At 39.6% G+C, this 16,525-nt stretch overlaps 1 protein-coding gene across 1 annotated transcript in view; it reads right to left on the bottom strand.

The window, feature by feature from the left end:
• The window catches only part of sorl1 (sortilin-related receptor, L(DLR class) A repeats containing), a 96,753-nt gene that overhangs the window by 20,367 nt on the left and 59,861 nt on the right, over positions 1–16,525 (bottom strand). Inside the window, exons 18-31 of the mRNA XM_057839623.1 lie at positions 11,318–11,449; positions 11,007–11,098; positions 9,534–9,780; positions 9,319–9,457; positions 8,960–9,133; positions 8,725–8,838; positions 7,179–7,301; positions 5,644–5,763; positions 5,335–5,460; positions 1,263–1,373; positions 1,010–1,141; positions 640–771; positions 383–517; positions 33–182 (exon numbers count right to left, since the gene is read on the bottom strand). Coding sequence (XP_057695606.1) covers positions 33–182; positions 383–517; positions 640–771; positions 1,010–1,141; positions 1,263–1,373; positions 5,335–5,460; positions 5,644–5,763; positions 7,179–7,301; positions 8,725–8,838; positions 8,960–9,133; positions 9,319–9,457; positions 9,534–9,780; positions 11,007–11,098; positions 11,318–11,449 — 1,927 coding nt within the window. The remainder of the gene's footprint in view (positions 1–32; positions 183–382; positions 518–639; positions 772–1,009; positions 1,142–1,262; positions 1,374–5,334; positions 5,461–5,643; positions 5,764–7,178; positions 7,302–8,724; positions 8,839–8,959; positions 9,134–9,318; positions 9,458–9,533; positions 9,781–11,006; positions 11,099–11,317; positions 11,450–16,525) is intronic.

The following is a 16,525-nucleotide window of genomic DNA, read 5'->3' as shown; positions in this document are numbered from 1 at the left end:
CGCAAAAGTGCTAGGCATCCAAAAAATTGTACCTGTGGGACATCCCAGCTCATCACTGCCATCAGGGCAGTCAGTATAGCCGTCACAAACCCAAGTGTTTACAATACAAGCTCCAGTGGTACAGTGGAAGCGGTTGGGACCGCATGTCGGCCGTCCAGGCGCCACAGTGTGTGATCCTTCACCTGGAAGATTGGAGGCTTGTGGAGTGTTCAATGTTACAAGAGCACCAAACTAACTAATTAGAATATTCATTTTCCAATCAAAGAGAGCCAAAATAAAAGGCACAAGTGACTAGGGAACCACGGACTGGAGACACCGTGCCTTGCCTATTCACTATTTAGGAATAACGTACAACCGAAATAGTGTGAACAAGAGTCTCTACCTGTGCAGTCTGCTTCATCAGACCAGTCTCCACAGTCATCTTCATCATCACACTTCCACCAAGTTGGGATGCAGCGTCCATTTTTACACTCAAACTGGAAATACCTTGAGCATCCAGGACCCTGAGTGGGCGCAGCTGCAACACCAGAGAGAAAAGTTAAGAGTAGAATCAGGACTGTTAAAGAATCACCATTGTTTACGTGTACTTGAAGATTATTGTCTGAAGATGAAGAGTACGTGGAGAAAAAAAATTCTCACCGCAATTAGCTTCATCTGAGTAGTCTCCGCAGTCATCCATACCATCACATTTCCACTCAAGACTCACACATTCTCCATTGGCACATTCAAAGGTGTATTGGTCACACACTTTGGTAAACTCAGATGGAGGGGCTGACAAAACAAGCATAACATATAGCAGTAGATTTAGTAGTTTAATACGTACAATACTGAGAATTTGCTTTATATTGAACATTCTCAAATGCATGCGAGATGGTGACGTAGCCACTGCACTACAGAAGGAAAAACAGTAAACTAACTACTTGCATTTGAACACATACCGTGTTTACTACTCATGTTCCTGTCAATTTTATAAGGAAACTTGGTAACGGGTAAGTGTAAGATTCCTTACCACATTTGGCATAATCTGGATCCTCATCAGACCCATCTTCACAGTGTTTGACACCATCACATACCATGGATTGAAAGAGACACTGGGTTCGGTCCTTGCATACAAAGTCCATGTAACGAGTGCACAAAGGGTCTGAGCAGGGGGTAATTTCAAATGTCATATTAATTTAAAGCACGATATGCTTAACAAACCTGCATGATTATTGCTATCATATTACATTATAATTTAAGAGAGGCACAGTTGACATACTTACCACAGTAGTCCTCGTCAGCACCATCTGGACATTCCTTCATCCCATTACAGTGGGAAGTTACTGGCAAACAGGTGCCATTGGAGCAGGGGAAACCTTTACAGCTAGGTCCATCTGAAAAATAATAAAACAATACAGAGTAAATATTGCTGAAGGCTAATACTTCTTAGCATTTGTAGCAGTGACGCACAAACTTTTTAACTGTATATAACAATAGATGAACAACATGAAGCTTGCTTTAAGAAAGATTTACTCATGCAAAAACAGGCTAAATTTCATTGCTCACGCCGACAGAAGTGCAAGCTGATCTATTAATCTGAGACAACCAGACACTGCATGACCATTTAGTGAGCGCAAAGTGATTCAGGCAGAGAACCCTTTTCCGAGTGATGTAACGAGGTGCGGCGAGCCTTCGAAGTGTGTGTCGAGTAATGAAGGGACTTTTCTGCAAAGTGTGTAACGAGGCTCGCTTCATTTAGGGGAGGTTCCGAAAATGATGACATCCGAAGCCTCGCTGCCCAGCTGTACCACGTGATTGCTTCAAGGAGTGCTTTAAATTTGATGCGAGGTTTGACAGCTCGCTGCAGTCTATCAAAACCTCTGGCTACATTCAAAATGTGGATGTTTGAAGGAGAGTTGCAATCAGATGAGAGACGTTTGGAGTTTGGAGACAGTTTGGAGAGTGAAAGGTTTAGGAGAGAGGAGAGAAGGGTACAGTAGTTGATAGGATGGAGCCAGCAAGAAAGAGGGCTTCCTCTCTGTGGAAAACCTTTTTTTATTTTTATTTTTTTAATAAAACAGAACGAAAATCCCCACCATTCTGTAGCTACATCAATGTCAAAATTACACAAGCATAATCAGTGCCCTTTTTCAAGTTACACAAACACTTTCACTCTTCTTTCCCTGATTACGCTCATGTCATTTTCAGAAAAAAATATTGCACAACCTGCAATATTATGATAACGCAATTTATGGAATCATTTCCACATATGCAACACTACATAGAAAAAAATATATAGTAGGTTTTACTTCATGAGTGACGTACTGCATGTGGCAACTCGTACTACTGGACCCAAAAGTTTTATATGTATAATTTGTTGTACGTTGATATCCGGGGAGCTACTTGGCACTGCTTACTTACAGGAGACATCACCATACCATAGCATACCATCATCTTCCGTTTGCTCCGAGGTCAGGTCGCGGGGGCAGCAGTTTTAGCAGGGAAGCCCAGACTTCCCTCTCCCCAGCCACTTCAACGAGCTCCTCCGGCGGGATCCCAAGGCGTTCCCAGGCCAGCCAAGAGACATAGTCTCTCCAGCGTGTCCTGGGTCTTCCCCGGGGCCTCCCGCCCATGGGGCATGCCCGGAATACCTCTCCAAGGAGGCGTCCAGGAGGCATCCTAACAAGATGCACCTCAGCTGGCTGCTCTCAATGCGGAGGAGTAGCGGCTCGACGCCGAGTCCCTCCCGGATGACCGAGCTTCTCACCCTATCTTTAAGGGAGAGCCCCGACACCCTGCGGAGATAACTCATTTCGGCTGCTTGTATCCGGGATCTTTTTTTTTTCGGTCACGACCCACAGCTCGTAACCATAGATTAGGGTGGGAACGTAGATCGACTGGTAAATCGAGAGCTGTGCATTTCCGCTCAGCTCCTTCTTCACCACAACGGACCGGTGCAGAGTCTGCATTACTGCAGACGCTGCACCGATCCGCCTGTCGATCTCCCGCTCCCTCCTACCCTCACTCGTGAACAAGACCCCAAGGTACTTGAACTCCTCCACTTGGGGCAGGATCTCATCCCCGACCAGGAGAGGGCACGCCACCCTTTTCTGACTGAGGATCATGGTCTCGGATTTGGAGGTGCTGAACTTCATCCCTACTGCTTCACACTCAGCTGCGAACCGCTCCAGTGAGAGTTTGAGGTCATGGCCTGATGAAGCCAAAAGCACCCCATCATATGCAAAAAGCATAGATGCAATGCTGAGGTCACCAAACCGGAACCCCTCAACGCTTCGGCTGCGCCTAGAAATTCTGTCCATAAAAATTATGAACAGAATCGGTGACAAAGGGCAGCCTTGGCGGAGTACAACCCTCAGTGGGAACGAATTCGACTTACTGCCGGCAATGCGGACCAAACTCTGACACCGGTCATACAGGGACCAAACAGCCCTTACCAAGGGGCTCAGTACCCCGTACTACCGGAGCAACCCCAACAGGACTCCCCGAGGCACACGGTCGAACGCCTTCTTCAGATCCACAAAGCACACGTAGACTGGTTGGGCGAACTCCCCATGCACCCTTGAGAATCCTGCCGAGGGTGTAGAGCGGGTCCACTGTTCCACGGCCGGATCGAAAACCACACTGCTCCTCCTGAATCCGAGATTCAACTTCCCGACGGACCCTCCTCTCCAGTACCCCTAAATAGACTTTAACGGGGAGGGTGAGGAGTGTGATCCCTCTATAATTGGAACACACCATCCGGTCCCCCTTCTTAAAAAGGAGACATCACCATATCATACATTTGTATGACTGTTAAAGTACTGTTTGCGTGTATGAGTGTGATTTTTGTTTCGTATATATTTTTTTTTCTTTTTGTTTCAGGAGGTACTGCCCCCCTCATACATTATGGTCACACAGGTTATGAGTTCGATCTCATTGCTGAAGATTTATACCAAATTTAACTTCTGTGACTGAAAAACAATTTTAAAAAATGTTGAACAAAAATATATATAGATATATGATAATCTAAGTAGAAGATATGATAAGACATTATTTTGCAAAATAATGCCTTCCCAACAAACACACACATAAAAATCAACGAATCACTCATGTGGTTGGGAGACAACTGACTGTGATTGTACACATAGACAGTAGGTGGTACACCATGCACATATGAGAGTCCTAGAAATTAACCCTTTATCAAACCAATTGACTTAAAGTTGTTCAATGCCTCATGAGGCTTAATCTCACTATCACTACCTTTTCCACTCTAAATATTTTTGAAAGGTCAACAAAAATGTACGTGACCTATTATGAAATTCTTTTCATGTGTCTCGGTCAGGGGTGGGCAAACCGGTCCTCAAGGGCCACAGCGGGTCCTTGTCTTTGTTTCAACTGATCCCGCACAGGCAATTTAAACTATCAGGGGTCCAGAAAAACAGTAAGCACCTGAATGCAATCAACTGATTGCACTTGTAAGACACCAGATTGGTGAAAAGGTGTCCTCTTGATGGGTTGCAACGAAAACCCGCAACCACATGAAATAATATTTTGCCCACCCCTGGTCTAGGTCATCAAAGCAATGTGACAACTAACTACTGCTAGCCTCTCCACCAGCGATTTTATGGTGTTACTGGCTTCACTAAAATTATCTGAATATTTAAAGAAAAATAAATAACAATTATATTATTTGAACAATCAACCCATTTTGTATCATCAGTGTCATGTTTGTTGGCCTTTTCCTATTAGACTTCCATGTTTCACCACTTCAAACTTCATTGACACTTTCAAATATTCCAAGGTGAAAGTCAAAACCATGAGATCTACAGCAATATCAAATTCAGTGTCTGCCATTTGGGATGTTGGTAAAATCGCACTCTTATACCCCTTTTCCCCACCTCTTCAATCTCTACAACAATGCTGACAGCACTCCTGTAACGAGTCACATGACATTTTGGAGGGAAAATGACTGGCATACACCCACATTTTTAATGTAGCTTGAGGTGTTAATGTACTGTAGCTAGCTGTCAAACTGCGCGCCACAATCTAAAGCACTTCCTGAAGCAATCACGTGGTACAACTGGGCAGTGAGGATTTGGACGTCATCGTATTCGGCAAAATGAAGTGAGCCTCGGAACGGGCTTCACGGAAACGTCACTTGATTCCTTAACATACACTTTGAAGGCTCGGCACTTCTTGTTACATTACCAATCTGAGTCTGTGATGCTTGCCGTTCTTTACACGATTGTGGCCTTGCTCAACTGATGCTAGAGATATTAGGCAACATGAATACAGGAGGTGAAATGTACAGTGTGGTGTGATATACAAAACGTGTTAGTAAGGGCTTCATGTTACCACAGTACTGAGGGTCTTCATCTGAGCCGTCCTGGCAGTCATTGTCACCGTCACACGTCCAGCGCTTTGGTATGCAGTGGCCGGTGTGACACTGGAAACTACTCGATTCACATGTATGGTGGCCACCTAGAAAGACACGCCAATTTCAGATAATGATGATAACAACTTTGAGGACACTAGTAAGCATTATTTAAGTGTAAGATTTTACCAGCGACACAAACAACATGGTAAAAATTGCACATGAATCAGTACAGTATTTTGTAAATATGCACAAGCAAAACTCATCAGTGAATTCTTTAAAAAGATTACCTGTGCAGTTAACCTCGTCTGACCAGTCTCTGCAATCATTGTCTCCATCGCAACGCCAGGACTCACGGATGCAAACACCCCGTGCACAGGTAAACTCATCATTTCCACACACGTGAGACTCTACATAGGAGTCATACAACAACAACCAACAGCAACAGCAAAAATCAATACTCAACATCTTGTTTCTGGATTGGATGAAAGCAGATTTTTTTAGAATGAATTGGTGAGATTGATAATACTGGAGGTCTTATCAAAATACTCGTACGTTTCAAACGTACGGCCTACAAGCTGTAACCGGCCCACAAGTGTTCTGCCTGTCAGGCAAGATTTAATCAGATATCGAATCATTTTGAAACTATGTTACATTTTGCATCGCTCTAGTGTGTACTTCACTGAGGGAAAAGAGAAAAACAATCTCATCCACATCTGCAGTAAACAAAATTTCCTGCTGAAGCAACACCTGAATGTATCATATATCTTATTATTTTTTTGTTATGTGATTTGATGTGTGCAATAAAAAAAAAACTAGTTTGTGAAGTTACATACTTCGTAAAACATTTCAGTGACTGGGAGAGCGTGTTGGTGTCGAGAATATCGATCGTTGTGCTGTCAATGCAGTAATAGTGTAAATGGCCACTTGCATAAAAATGGGTGGGTTGCATCATGTAGGGGATCCACCTTTCAAAATGTTGCCAAACAAGTAGTGACTGGTAGGCAACTCTGAGCAGAGAAATGCTCAGTCACTTCTTCAGTGAGATGTACAGTATACTGTAATCTAATTTGATGCATAATATTAGTGTTGCTCATTGTTTTTGCAGACTAATGCTTCATATTATTATCTCAGGAATATGGAGGACTAGATGCAGACAGCACTATCATTCACAAAAGTTTCTACCCAAGTTTGCGTGGTGTGATCAGTCAGTTAAGTTTGTCATGATTTCCAGATGGATGTGGAAATGTATCTAAATTTGAAATTATTTGGGGATCCTATTTTGTTTTCTGAAAATAAGCAGTACAGATGATGGATGGAGATATGAAGTTGTTTTAAGGTACTACATTAAGTATATAGATACACTAAGATTTCTAAGTTGCATATATAGACAAGAAAACCCTTGTCTGTCCTGTGCTGGTTTTATGTTTCACTTGGCTCTGCAAAACCTTCAATGGCATTGAGGGCTGGTGGCAGTCTAAGTCACGTATAAGCAAAAGATAAAATAAAAAAATTGCATGTAGCTCGAATAATGACGCCATGGTTGATGTCATTTCTGAGCAGAGATGCAGATTAAAAAAAATAAGCAAATAAAGGCTGAATCGATTAAATAATACTTATATAAACTTAATTTACCTTAATTGTGTATGCATTTTCTTTATATCTATGGTAAACGGATTGCATTAAATGTCATCTTATCGATATTGGCTGGTGATTAAGTGGCCACAACTCCTGTGTGTAATACTTTGCCAAACAAAGGATGGTGTTGGATTGAATTTTGAGACCTATTGTATTTTGATACAAACATGCGTGCATGAAGACCTACCACAATGCTCTTCATCACTGTTGTCTCCGCAGTCATCTTCATGATCACATTGGAAAGACAAAGGAATGCAAGAACCGGTGGAGACGCAGCGGAACTGATTGTTCGGGTCACAAGTTGTTGTCGCTGAAGATACCACCAAGAACATTTTGAAGCATGGTCAGTTTTGGTTATAACCCAAATTCCAATGTAGTTGAGATGTTTTTGAAACAAAAATAAAAACAGAATTACTTTCAAATCATGTTCAAACTTCCTAAAACCACCTAAATGCAAAGAAAACTGCTTTTGGCATAGTTAAATCTATAACATACAATAAGACACACCAGATCTTACAAATGCATTAGGCTACTGCATTACACTTACTGTAAGTAGTGTAGTTACTTACTAGGAATACACAAGATTTTTTAATGATGTGCAAAATAACAGTGAATAAAAACACAACCCCAACATCCATCTCGTAATATAATTTTCATTCACATCTAAATGCAAAAAATTGTTCCTCAATCTTAACTACAGTACTGTAAAACATCACTTAAGAACATTGGTGGTCCATTAAAATTGAAGACAATGTAAACATAGAATTAAAAATAAATAAATAAATACAAGATAGAAATAAGTAACACAAATGAACAAAAAAAAAAAAAAACATAATTTCAAATGACTCTTAAATTATGCACATTGTAATGGAATATATTTTGAAGATAACACAAACATTTTTTAAATGATAAATGAAACAAAATAAGTCCAAATGTGCACATATTCATGGACGATGTTAATCGTCCATCAGCGCAAATAAAATAAAATATGCCTCTTCAACTCTCTCCTTTCGCTTAAAGATACAATCAATTTTCCATTGCATTACCCTTTTTTATCATATTAATTTAACAAGTTGTTTATTATCGCTCGGATTTGTTCTTTTTTTGTTGTTCCAGAAAACATGTGCATTCAAACCAATAACAGCTACTATCCATGCTGGTCACATGCTAGTCTCTCAGCCAATTGAATTGACAACTGAGTCCAGTGCGGTTTGCTGCGCGCATGCGCACATCAACAAAGAGACAGAGCCAGTGGACAGAACTCAGTGGAATAAATAAATAAATAAATAAATAATACATTGATAAATATCGGTGGAAACGGATTATGCTACACAAGGACTTTTGTAGACTTGTTATTAACATTTGTGTGTGTAAATCAGACGTTAGTAAATAGTTTTCTTCTTGGAGATGCATGTGTGGCAGCATGGCAGATGGTATTTATTTTATTTATTTTGTTTTTGACGGTAACTTTTGACAGTTTCTTTTGTCACCAGTACAGCGTACCAGACCGTTTTGGCCCTCTTTAACTCCTGCTAATGAGATACTTCTACCTCAATAATTTATGTTCTTTGTCTAAAGGCCTCGGTCCATGAAATATGTGGTCAATGTTTTTCATGTTAACATACAGCTTTTCCTGTTCTACAGTTTTACTGAAGGCAAGGAAAAGTGAATTGTAACCAAAGTAAAACATTTAAAGTATATGGGAGAAGGAAAAAAGTGGATTGGGTACTTACGACACTCCTGTTCATCACTCATATCTCCGCAGTCGTTGTCACTGTCACACTTCCAGATCTTACTGATACAACGGCCATTTGAGCAGCGGTACTGGTTGGCAGAACAGGTACTCTCTGACATTGACAGACAGAGCCACATGCAGCCAAAAATTAGCCAGAAAAAATACTCATTTTTGCAGGACGACATAATCAGGCCAACTGGAGAACAGGAAGTTTTTACTATCAACAGTCGCACCTCTCTTAACACAGGTATTGTTTTGGAGTTGGTATCCTGTAGGACAGTTGCACTGCAGCTGTCCATCAGACAAGGTGATAGACGGGGTGCCTTCTGGGCAAATACAGGTGTGCCCAGAGCCAGGCTTAGGCAAACAAAGCAACCTGCATGGCTGGTCAGCACAGGAGTTATGACCTGGTAGATAATATTTCAAGACATACTGTGTATTATTAAGTGGAAAGGGCTTTTGGTGTTTACAACTATCAGTAGTTTGTACAGGATACACGAGATATACTCGAGAGAACTGGAAGTGATCATTCATTGCTATAATGTATTGTTACAATTTATCAACTTGTGTGTTTCTCAAACATGTTTCTCACCTTTGTTCTTGCCTTTATAAAAAATCTTAAGGTCCATCACACCAGTAAGTCTGCCAACAATTTGGTCAGTACTATGACTACCCCTTTTTGGACCTTTGAAGATACCCATTCTGGACCAGTCATCCCAATACAAGTCATTCTGCAAACAAGTTTGTTATGAAAAATAAAGTCATCTTCTCATTAAAAATATTGATGCTAAAATTATAAGTACTCACTTTGAAGACAGCAATGGCATACGGGTGGGGCAACCCTTCAAACAGAATGCGTCGTTGACCTCCATTAAAGTCAGCCCTCTCAATTCGGTCACTGAAGGCCTCAGTCCAGTACAACCAGTTATCATCAGCTGCAATTCCATTGGGCCAGCGGACCCCCTCTGACACAATAGAAGAAACACTGGTTCCATCCATGGCGCTTCGGTAAATGCCTGCTGCTTTGTCTCCCCAGTCAGTCCAGAACATGAGACTGTGGGATGATGCAATATGAATAAAACATCTTTATCTAAAAATATGATATTGTAATTATTAGGATGGGGGTGGGGAAACATATTGTACAAATAACGCAATGAAGGTTGATTTTAAATACTTGTACAGACTGTATACATTCTACTTACCGGTATATTTTATTTTAGTTTCAGACCATATCATTTCCAATAATTTAAGCCATTTCACATTACCGTAATTTTCGAACTATAAATTGCCACTTATTTCCCTCTGCTTTGAACCCTCAGTCTTATAATCCAGTGTGTTTTATATGTGGATTTTGCAGGGCGATAAATTGTATGTCTTTACTAAGTTGTTAAAAGCATTGAATCGTATTAATACTGAAATGTTGTATCGGGATACAATATTTGATTATTCAGTTATCTATTGGTTTTTGGGCTACCACAGGTTTAGAGAATTGTGTTGTCATATGGTAAATTTGATTCTGCAATACTCTTTACAGTGATGGAGGATACTTTTGCATTTTCCTTATTAACTCATTGGCTGCCAATGACTGCGCTTGATGTCCAGTCCATTTGAAATGGGAGGGTTGCAAGCGAATGAACATTCATTCGCTGCCACCATCCCAGTTCAAATAGATTGGACGTCTACTAGTCAACTGTGCCACATGACTGGATGTCTATCATTGTCCAATGGCAGTGAAAGAGTTCCTAAAAAAACCTTTTTTTTTTTTTTTTAAATTCATGTTGTATCAAAAATGGTATTGAGTATTTTTTTTTAATATAGATATCAATTTGGAAATATTATTGTAACGCAACAACAGTAGTCTTTATGTGTGACTATCCCTGTGGCTAATTGTCCAGTGCAGCTTATACATGAACAACAAGTTTTCTTCTCAAATTTGGTATGTGCGGCTTATAGTTTGGTGTGGTTTATCTATGAAAAAATGCCGTTTTCGTGTCAAATTTGGTGGGTGGCGGCTTAAATTCAATTGTCCCTTATAGTGCAAAAATTATTTAAAATTACGGTAATACAGTGATTATTTTCCCGACTTATAACATTATTTTCTCTCATTTTCAAAGAACATAAATAAAATTACTTGGTGTAATACTACACTGACTCTAGCATTAGTTAAATATTGTATTTTATTGTTGCTGTGATATATTTCAGTTACTGATTTTGGCCTCTGATTGAAAGGGATGTCTTGTATGTGTGTGTCTATCTGTACGTGTAATGTTAGTAGTTTACCCCTTTTCAGGCAGAAGAACAAGAGCTCGTGGATGTTCGAGGATGGAAGAGTTCAGGAGGGTGTGACGCAGGTCCCCATCAGGATTGGAAACCTTACACAAGTCAGCAATAGCATTTACAGTATTTGCATTTCAATTGAATGACAGTAATTACAAAATTTGTACCAGAATACAATTGCACATTTCCAAAACATGTTAATTTTAATCTCATGTTTTCTGTAGCTAACAAGTTAAGCTTCCCAATAGTCCTAACAATGAAGTTTTAACAATATATTATAAAATATTATAATGTATGACACACTCGTTATGTACCTCAATTTTCTGTGCACCAGCATCAACCCAGTAAAGCAATCTGCTGATGGAGTCAAAGGCTAAAGCCTCAACATTCTGTAGGTTGTTCCTCACTATAATCTCTTGACCGGTGCTGCCATTAAGACAGAGACGCTGCAATGAAGAAAAAAAAAAAAAAACACAATAATGTGTTATATGTCTGTAAAGACTGATATCAAAGCTTTTCTGTTTGAGTTCCTGTACTCACTAAAGCAAACCCTTCATAACTTGATGTAAGATGTGCTTTAATGCTTTTGCGTGCTAAGGTTAATAATGTGTGTTTAAAACTAATAGTTATAACTACAGTCTTATTTAACAGTTTTAAGGCCTTACAAAAGAAAGAATGTGTCGCGGAAGGTCACATTCAACTGAAGGACAGATGCCAGCATGACCCAGAGGGGCAGATTTCCTGTTTTAGGTTTCTATTGCTGACCATAAAGTTTCAACACAATGAGACAAGACAAATAACTGTCCGCATTCTTTTCTCAAGATAACAGCTATTTCTCAAGATGTGAAACTCACACATGTATGTTTAAACTTTCTCACTTTGTCAATAAAAGGCTGCGCTCCTCAGGGGGAAAGTCAGAGAAGCTTGTTGGGAGCCACTCGCTCCGCATCAACCTTCCTCCTGACGGCCGTTAGCGTAAAAACGTATCTCGTTCCTAGTCTGATCCTACTCCGGTCCCTCTCCTAGGTCTTTGTTGTTTTCTTAGTTCAAGTATTAAGTTTAGACCTAACATTTTTCTCTGGTGCCGAAACCCGGGAACCTCACATCCGTGTCCATCCGGACCGTAGCGGGACCAACGGGCCGTCTCCAGACAACGACACCTTTACGTGACTGGACCGGCCGTCAGTTTGTTCCTGCGACGACCCGGATTGCCGGTGACAGGTCCCAACCGAGCCAGGGAGGGACGGGTCAAGGTAGGACCATATTTTTGTCCAGAGTTGACGCTTTCGGTGTTGATACGGGGCGCATTTAGTTATAAGTCGGGGACTTATAAGATTAGTTCGAGGGAAGAACGGCGCAAAGTAAACCGTTGAAATCAACCCACTGATAGTTCCGGGAACTATTGTGTGATAAATTACGTACGTTTTAAAGGTCTAAAAAGCGTTGCGTAATATTAACTCTTGACGTACAAAGGGTTAACACACGCACGGTATTTTGTGTGACAAAGACAAAATATCGTCGGAAAGCGGGTCGTGGAACCGTTAAAAGATCAAAAGTGACAAAAATTCAGCCCAGAACCGGAGATAAAAACTCGAGTAAACGAAAAATTAACAAAATCGAACTTACAAAGACCGTGCACGGCAAATAAAATCGAAATTACGTGAAATAGAGGTCATTGAAACAACGAAACTTGCGAAAATGGGTCAAAACGTCGCTAAAACAATAGAAGACAGACCGGAAAATGATGAAACTGAAAAGAATGGGAAAAATGAGGCGAAAAGGTGAATTCGGTTGTGAATAGGAATTTTTGTGTATCTGTGTTGACAGTTTGTCATTGAGCTCAAATTGTTTGTATGTTTTTATTTTTGGTCTGGTGTGAGCCATTAGTTGAATGTACGGTGAGTTCGAGTTGTATTTGAAATTGTACTGTCTTGTATGATAAGTCATTGTGGATAAGTATGGTTGTTGTCATGTGACTGATTATAAGGCTGCGTTGTGTCTTTCTTTCATGATTTTTCATGTCCATTGTGATAATTGGTGAATTGTGATGTTGAAGGTTTGAGTAAGTTGTATTGAGGACAGTGGTAACCATAAGTCTAAGTAAAGATGGGTGGCGAATGTGTTTGGTTGTTTGATGGACGTCTGAAGTGGGAAAAAAAAAGAGCTGATGTGGAAAAGAGGAGCTGAGAAAGTAGGGCTGAGAAAGTTTTGGGCGTGTGAAACGAGCGTCGATAAGCGAGGGAATTGTTTGTGAATAGCTGACCGTTTATTGCGCAAAATCAGGAAAAACCTAGAAGTTTTTCAACATGAGGAGTGCGGCCCTTCGGGGGCCCCTATTTGCAACATGGGGTCCTCGACGGCATCCGCTGGGTTTTTGCCCAAATTAATTATAAGGGAAGGTTGTAATTGCAGCTGGGAATATTCCAGCCTTTCCCTTGTACTATTTAGGATATGAATTTTTAAAATAGAATCTCATTAGAGATAAAAAAAATAGACTATTGAGCTAAATTGAAACTTATAGAACGCTCTTAAAAGAAAATAAGAGAATGGCTAAAAGAGAAAGAAAATAGTTAATGTTTTGAAAAAGGAAAAGATCAACTGTTGATAAATAGCTATTTGAAAACAAACTTAACAGATTTATTTTAAGCAAAGAGCTAGTATATTTGATAAAAAGAAAATTAGATTGTTAGAAATGTTCTTCATTCAAGAATAGATATGGTTCATAATATTTTTTGAAAGTAAATTCTTCTGAATTCAGGTGAAAAAATGACCAACTTTTAGATGTATCGAGCTAATAAGAACAAATAATTATATTTACTCCAAGTAAGTAGAATAATCTGACGTATTAATCTTTGAACTAGTCTTTAACATTCAAAATAAGATGGAGAAAATTATTCAGCTAGATTTAAGAGAAATGATCTTAGTGAGACATTATTAAATTTACAATGAAGAAGGTGATTCAGAAATAGAAAAAGTTACTCATTATTGGCAGATTTAAAGAGAAAAGGAATCACACATAATGACATAATAAATAGATTGACTAAATTAGATTTTGAAGTACATGGCAAAATACAGTAAGAACTGTCAAAAAGACTTCCCATTAATTCTTGGGAATGATAATAGATATCAATGCAAGTCTTATAGATAAAGATAGGTCCAAATGTTGATTAGCAAACTCCTGTTGAGGAAGGAGCAGCGGTTTGGCATATGTCACAAAATAAATAAATATTAACAGCTGGTGGAAAATCAGGCTTAGCAGACGTTAGAGCAATTTTAAACTTGCCGCTTTTAAGAATGGCAGAAATAGTCTAAACTAGGGAAATAAGTTGTTACAGGGAGTGTATAAATAAAAACAACAAATCGAGAGTTAGTATTAAAAAACATTATAAATTTTACACGTAAAGCAGATAATTCTACCAACCTGGAGTGAAATACAAATGGATGTTTTTTTAGTGCACGAAAAAACATTCTTTGTTCTCCTCTGGACTGCTGAATTATCCTCTATTATAAATTATATGGATGTCAGTTGAAAATGATTGGAATTAAAATTTGAATTGGATGCTATAAGAGGTAGTGTTTTAGGTGTTAAAGAATAGCAGAGAAGTCATAGTGGAATAAAAAAGATTGCTTAAAAGAGTATTGCTGTCCCACAATACCCTCCCATGCAAATGAAAAATTTTGCCTGGGTAAAAAAGTCAGATTTTGACTTATGTGGACAACACACCGTGATATGGAAAATTCAAATTTGAAATAGAAATTTAAATTGATTACAAAATTTACCCAAAGATACCCTAGGCCTGTTGAGATACTGTATTTGACTAAAAACAATTAATTGAATAGATTATAATTGCGAAGTGGAATCGTAATTTTTGGATCACGTGTTGATGAATCTTCAACAGTGACCCAAAGGTGAAAAGACATTTTTGTCAGCTCTAAAGAACTTCCAACACAAAGACAAATTCATTCCATTTTTGTAATCTTGAGTGGAACGTTGCGCGATATATTAATGCCACTGCAAAATTCAATTTACTGATTAAAATGGGAGCTGACAAAAATTGATCATAAGCAAATATTGGCATTTGCCAAGTGGAAATTATTATACTGGGAGAGTTGTAACTCTGTAACTTTGGGTTGATTGCGGAACGTAAACTGTTTTTTGATACGGTAATAGTAACGGTAACACAAGTTAAAACAATTACTGGATGTAATCAAACTACCGAATGCGTTAGTCATTTGTAAATGTGAAACCCAAATTAATGGCCTTGATAACGTGTCAATCGGGAACAGGCTAGCAGATGAAGCAGCCAAGATAGCGGTTGTAAATCAACGCAATAAAGCTAAAATACACCTATTAGCTGAAACTGAACCGCAACAACTAATAGATAAAAAACTTAAAGGCTATAAAAACATAGCATCGCAAACAGAAAAGCAAAAATGGGCGATGAAAGGTTTCTACCAAAATTATTGATCATATGGGCAGCTGAATTGAGCCACATGATTGTCAAGTGTCTTCAGGGGGGAGGATCGAGTTGGTTAATAATTGGTTAATAGACACTATGACAATTGTGGCCCAATGTCTTTAATTCATACTTAAAAAAAAAAAAAAAAAAACTTAAAAAAAAAAATTTTTCAAACGGTGTTTACTTTGCATAAACAAGGTTATTTGAGACTAAAAAGAGGGAGGTTTCTAGAACCAACTGAACTATTTCATACATTGCACATGTATTGCATTGAGTTAAACAGAGTGCTGGGGAAAAGATATTGCCTGGGGATAAATAGATGTATTTTCTAGATGAGTTAAGATTTTTCCTAGCGCACATGAGGATGAAAAACCAGTAATTAATGCAATGTGTGATAGAATTATTCCAACATTTGGCATACCTGCCATTGTCCGAAGTGAATATGGACCCCACTTCAGAGCTGAGGGTCTAATGGAAGTGGGCAGACTGTTAAACAATGAAATGGAAAAAAGAAGAGAAAACCCATTGCATGTACAGACCCCAGTCTGCCGGACTAGTGGAAAAAGACAAATTAATAATAGATTGATGCAGAAGGAAAGAACTTGCCACTTTTTAGACTTCCAGATTGAAACCCAGGACCTGTTAAAGGTTCTGGCAGCATTGCAGCTAACATAAAGAAACAGTTTGATCCAAGACAAGGTCGCGACAACAATGATCTGCCAGAATGTTCTGATCCACAGACTCTCAAGGTGCGGGTCGGAGACTTGGTCTTCCTGAAAGTGTTGCAGCGTGCCAGGTGGGACAGTGAACGCTGGGACGGTCCTTACGAGATGGTTGACTTCAGCCAGACTGCAGTGAAAGTCTACGGATGCACTGAGTGAATTCGTCAGTCCCAGTGCAAGTTCTTCCGGTTGCCAGAAGGACCTAGCGACGCCAGTCCTCCAGACCCTGATTCCTAAAGTCCCGACCTCACCTAAAGTCATTAAGAGCGGTGGAGGGTTTTCCGCCCTCCTGGCAGCCCGTCCACTCCTACGAAAGACCTCCCGTCGTTGGATGGAAGAG

The sequence above is a fragment of the Corythoichthys intestinalis genome, chromosome 6 (genome assembly GCF_030265065.1).
Source record: "Corythoichthys intestinalis isolate RoL2023-P3 chromosome 6, ASM3026506v1, whole genome shotgun sequence".
Lineage (NCBI taxonomy): Eukaryota > Metazoa > Chordata > Actinopteri > Syngnathiformes > Syngnathidae > Corythoichthys > Corythoichthys intestinalis.
The sequence above is the reverse complement of the archived record's forward strand: the minus strand, read 5'-3'. Positions and strand labels throughout refer to the sequence as shown.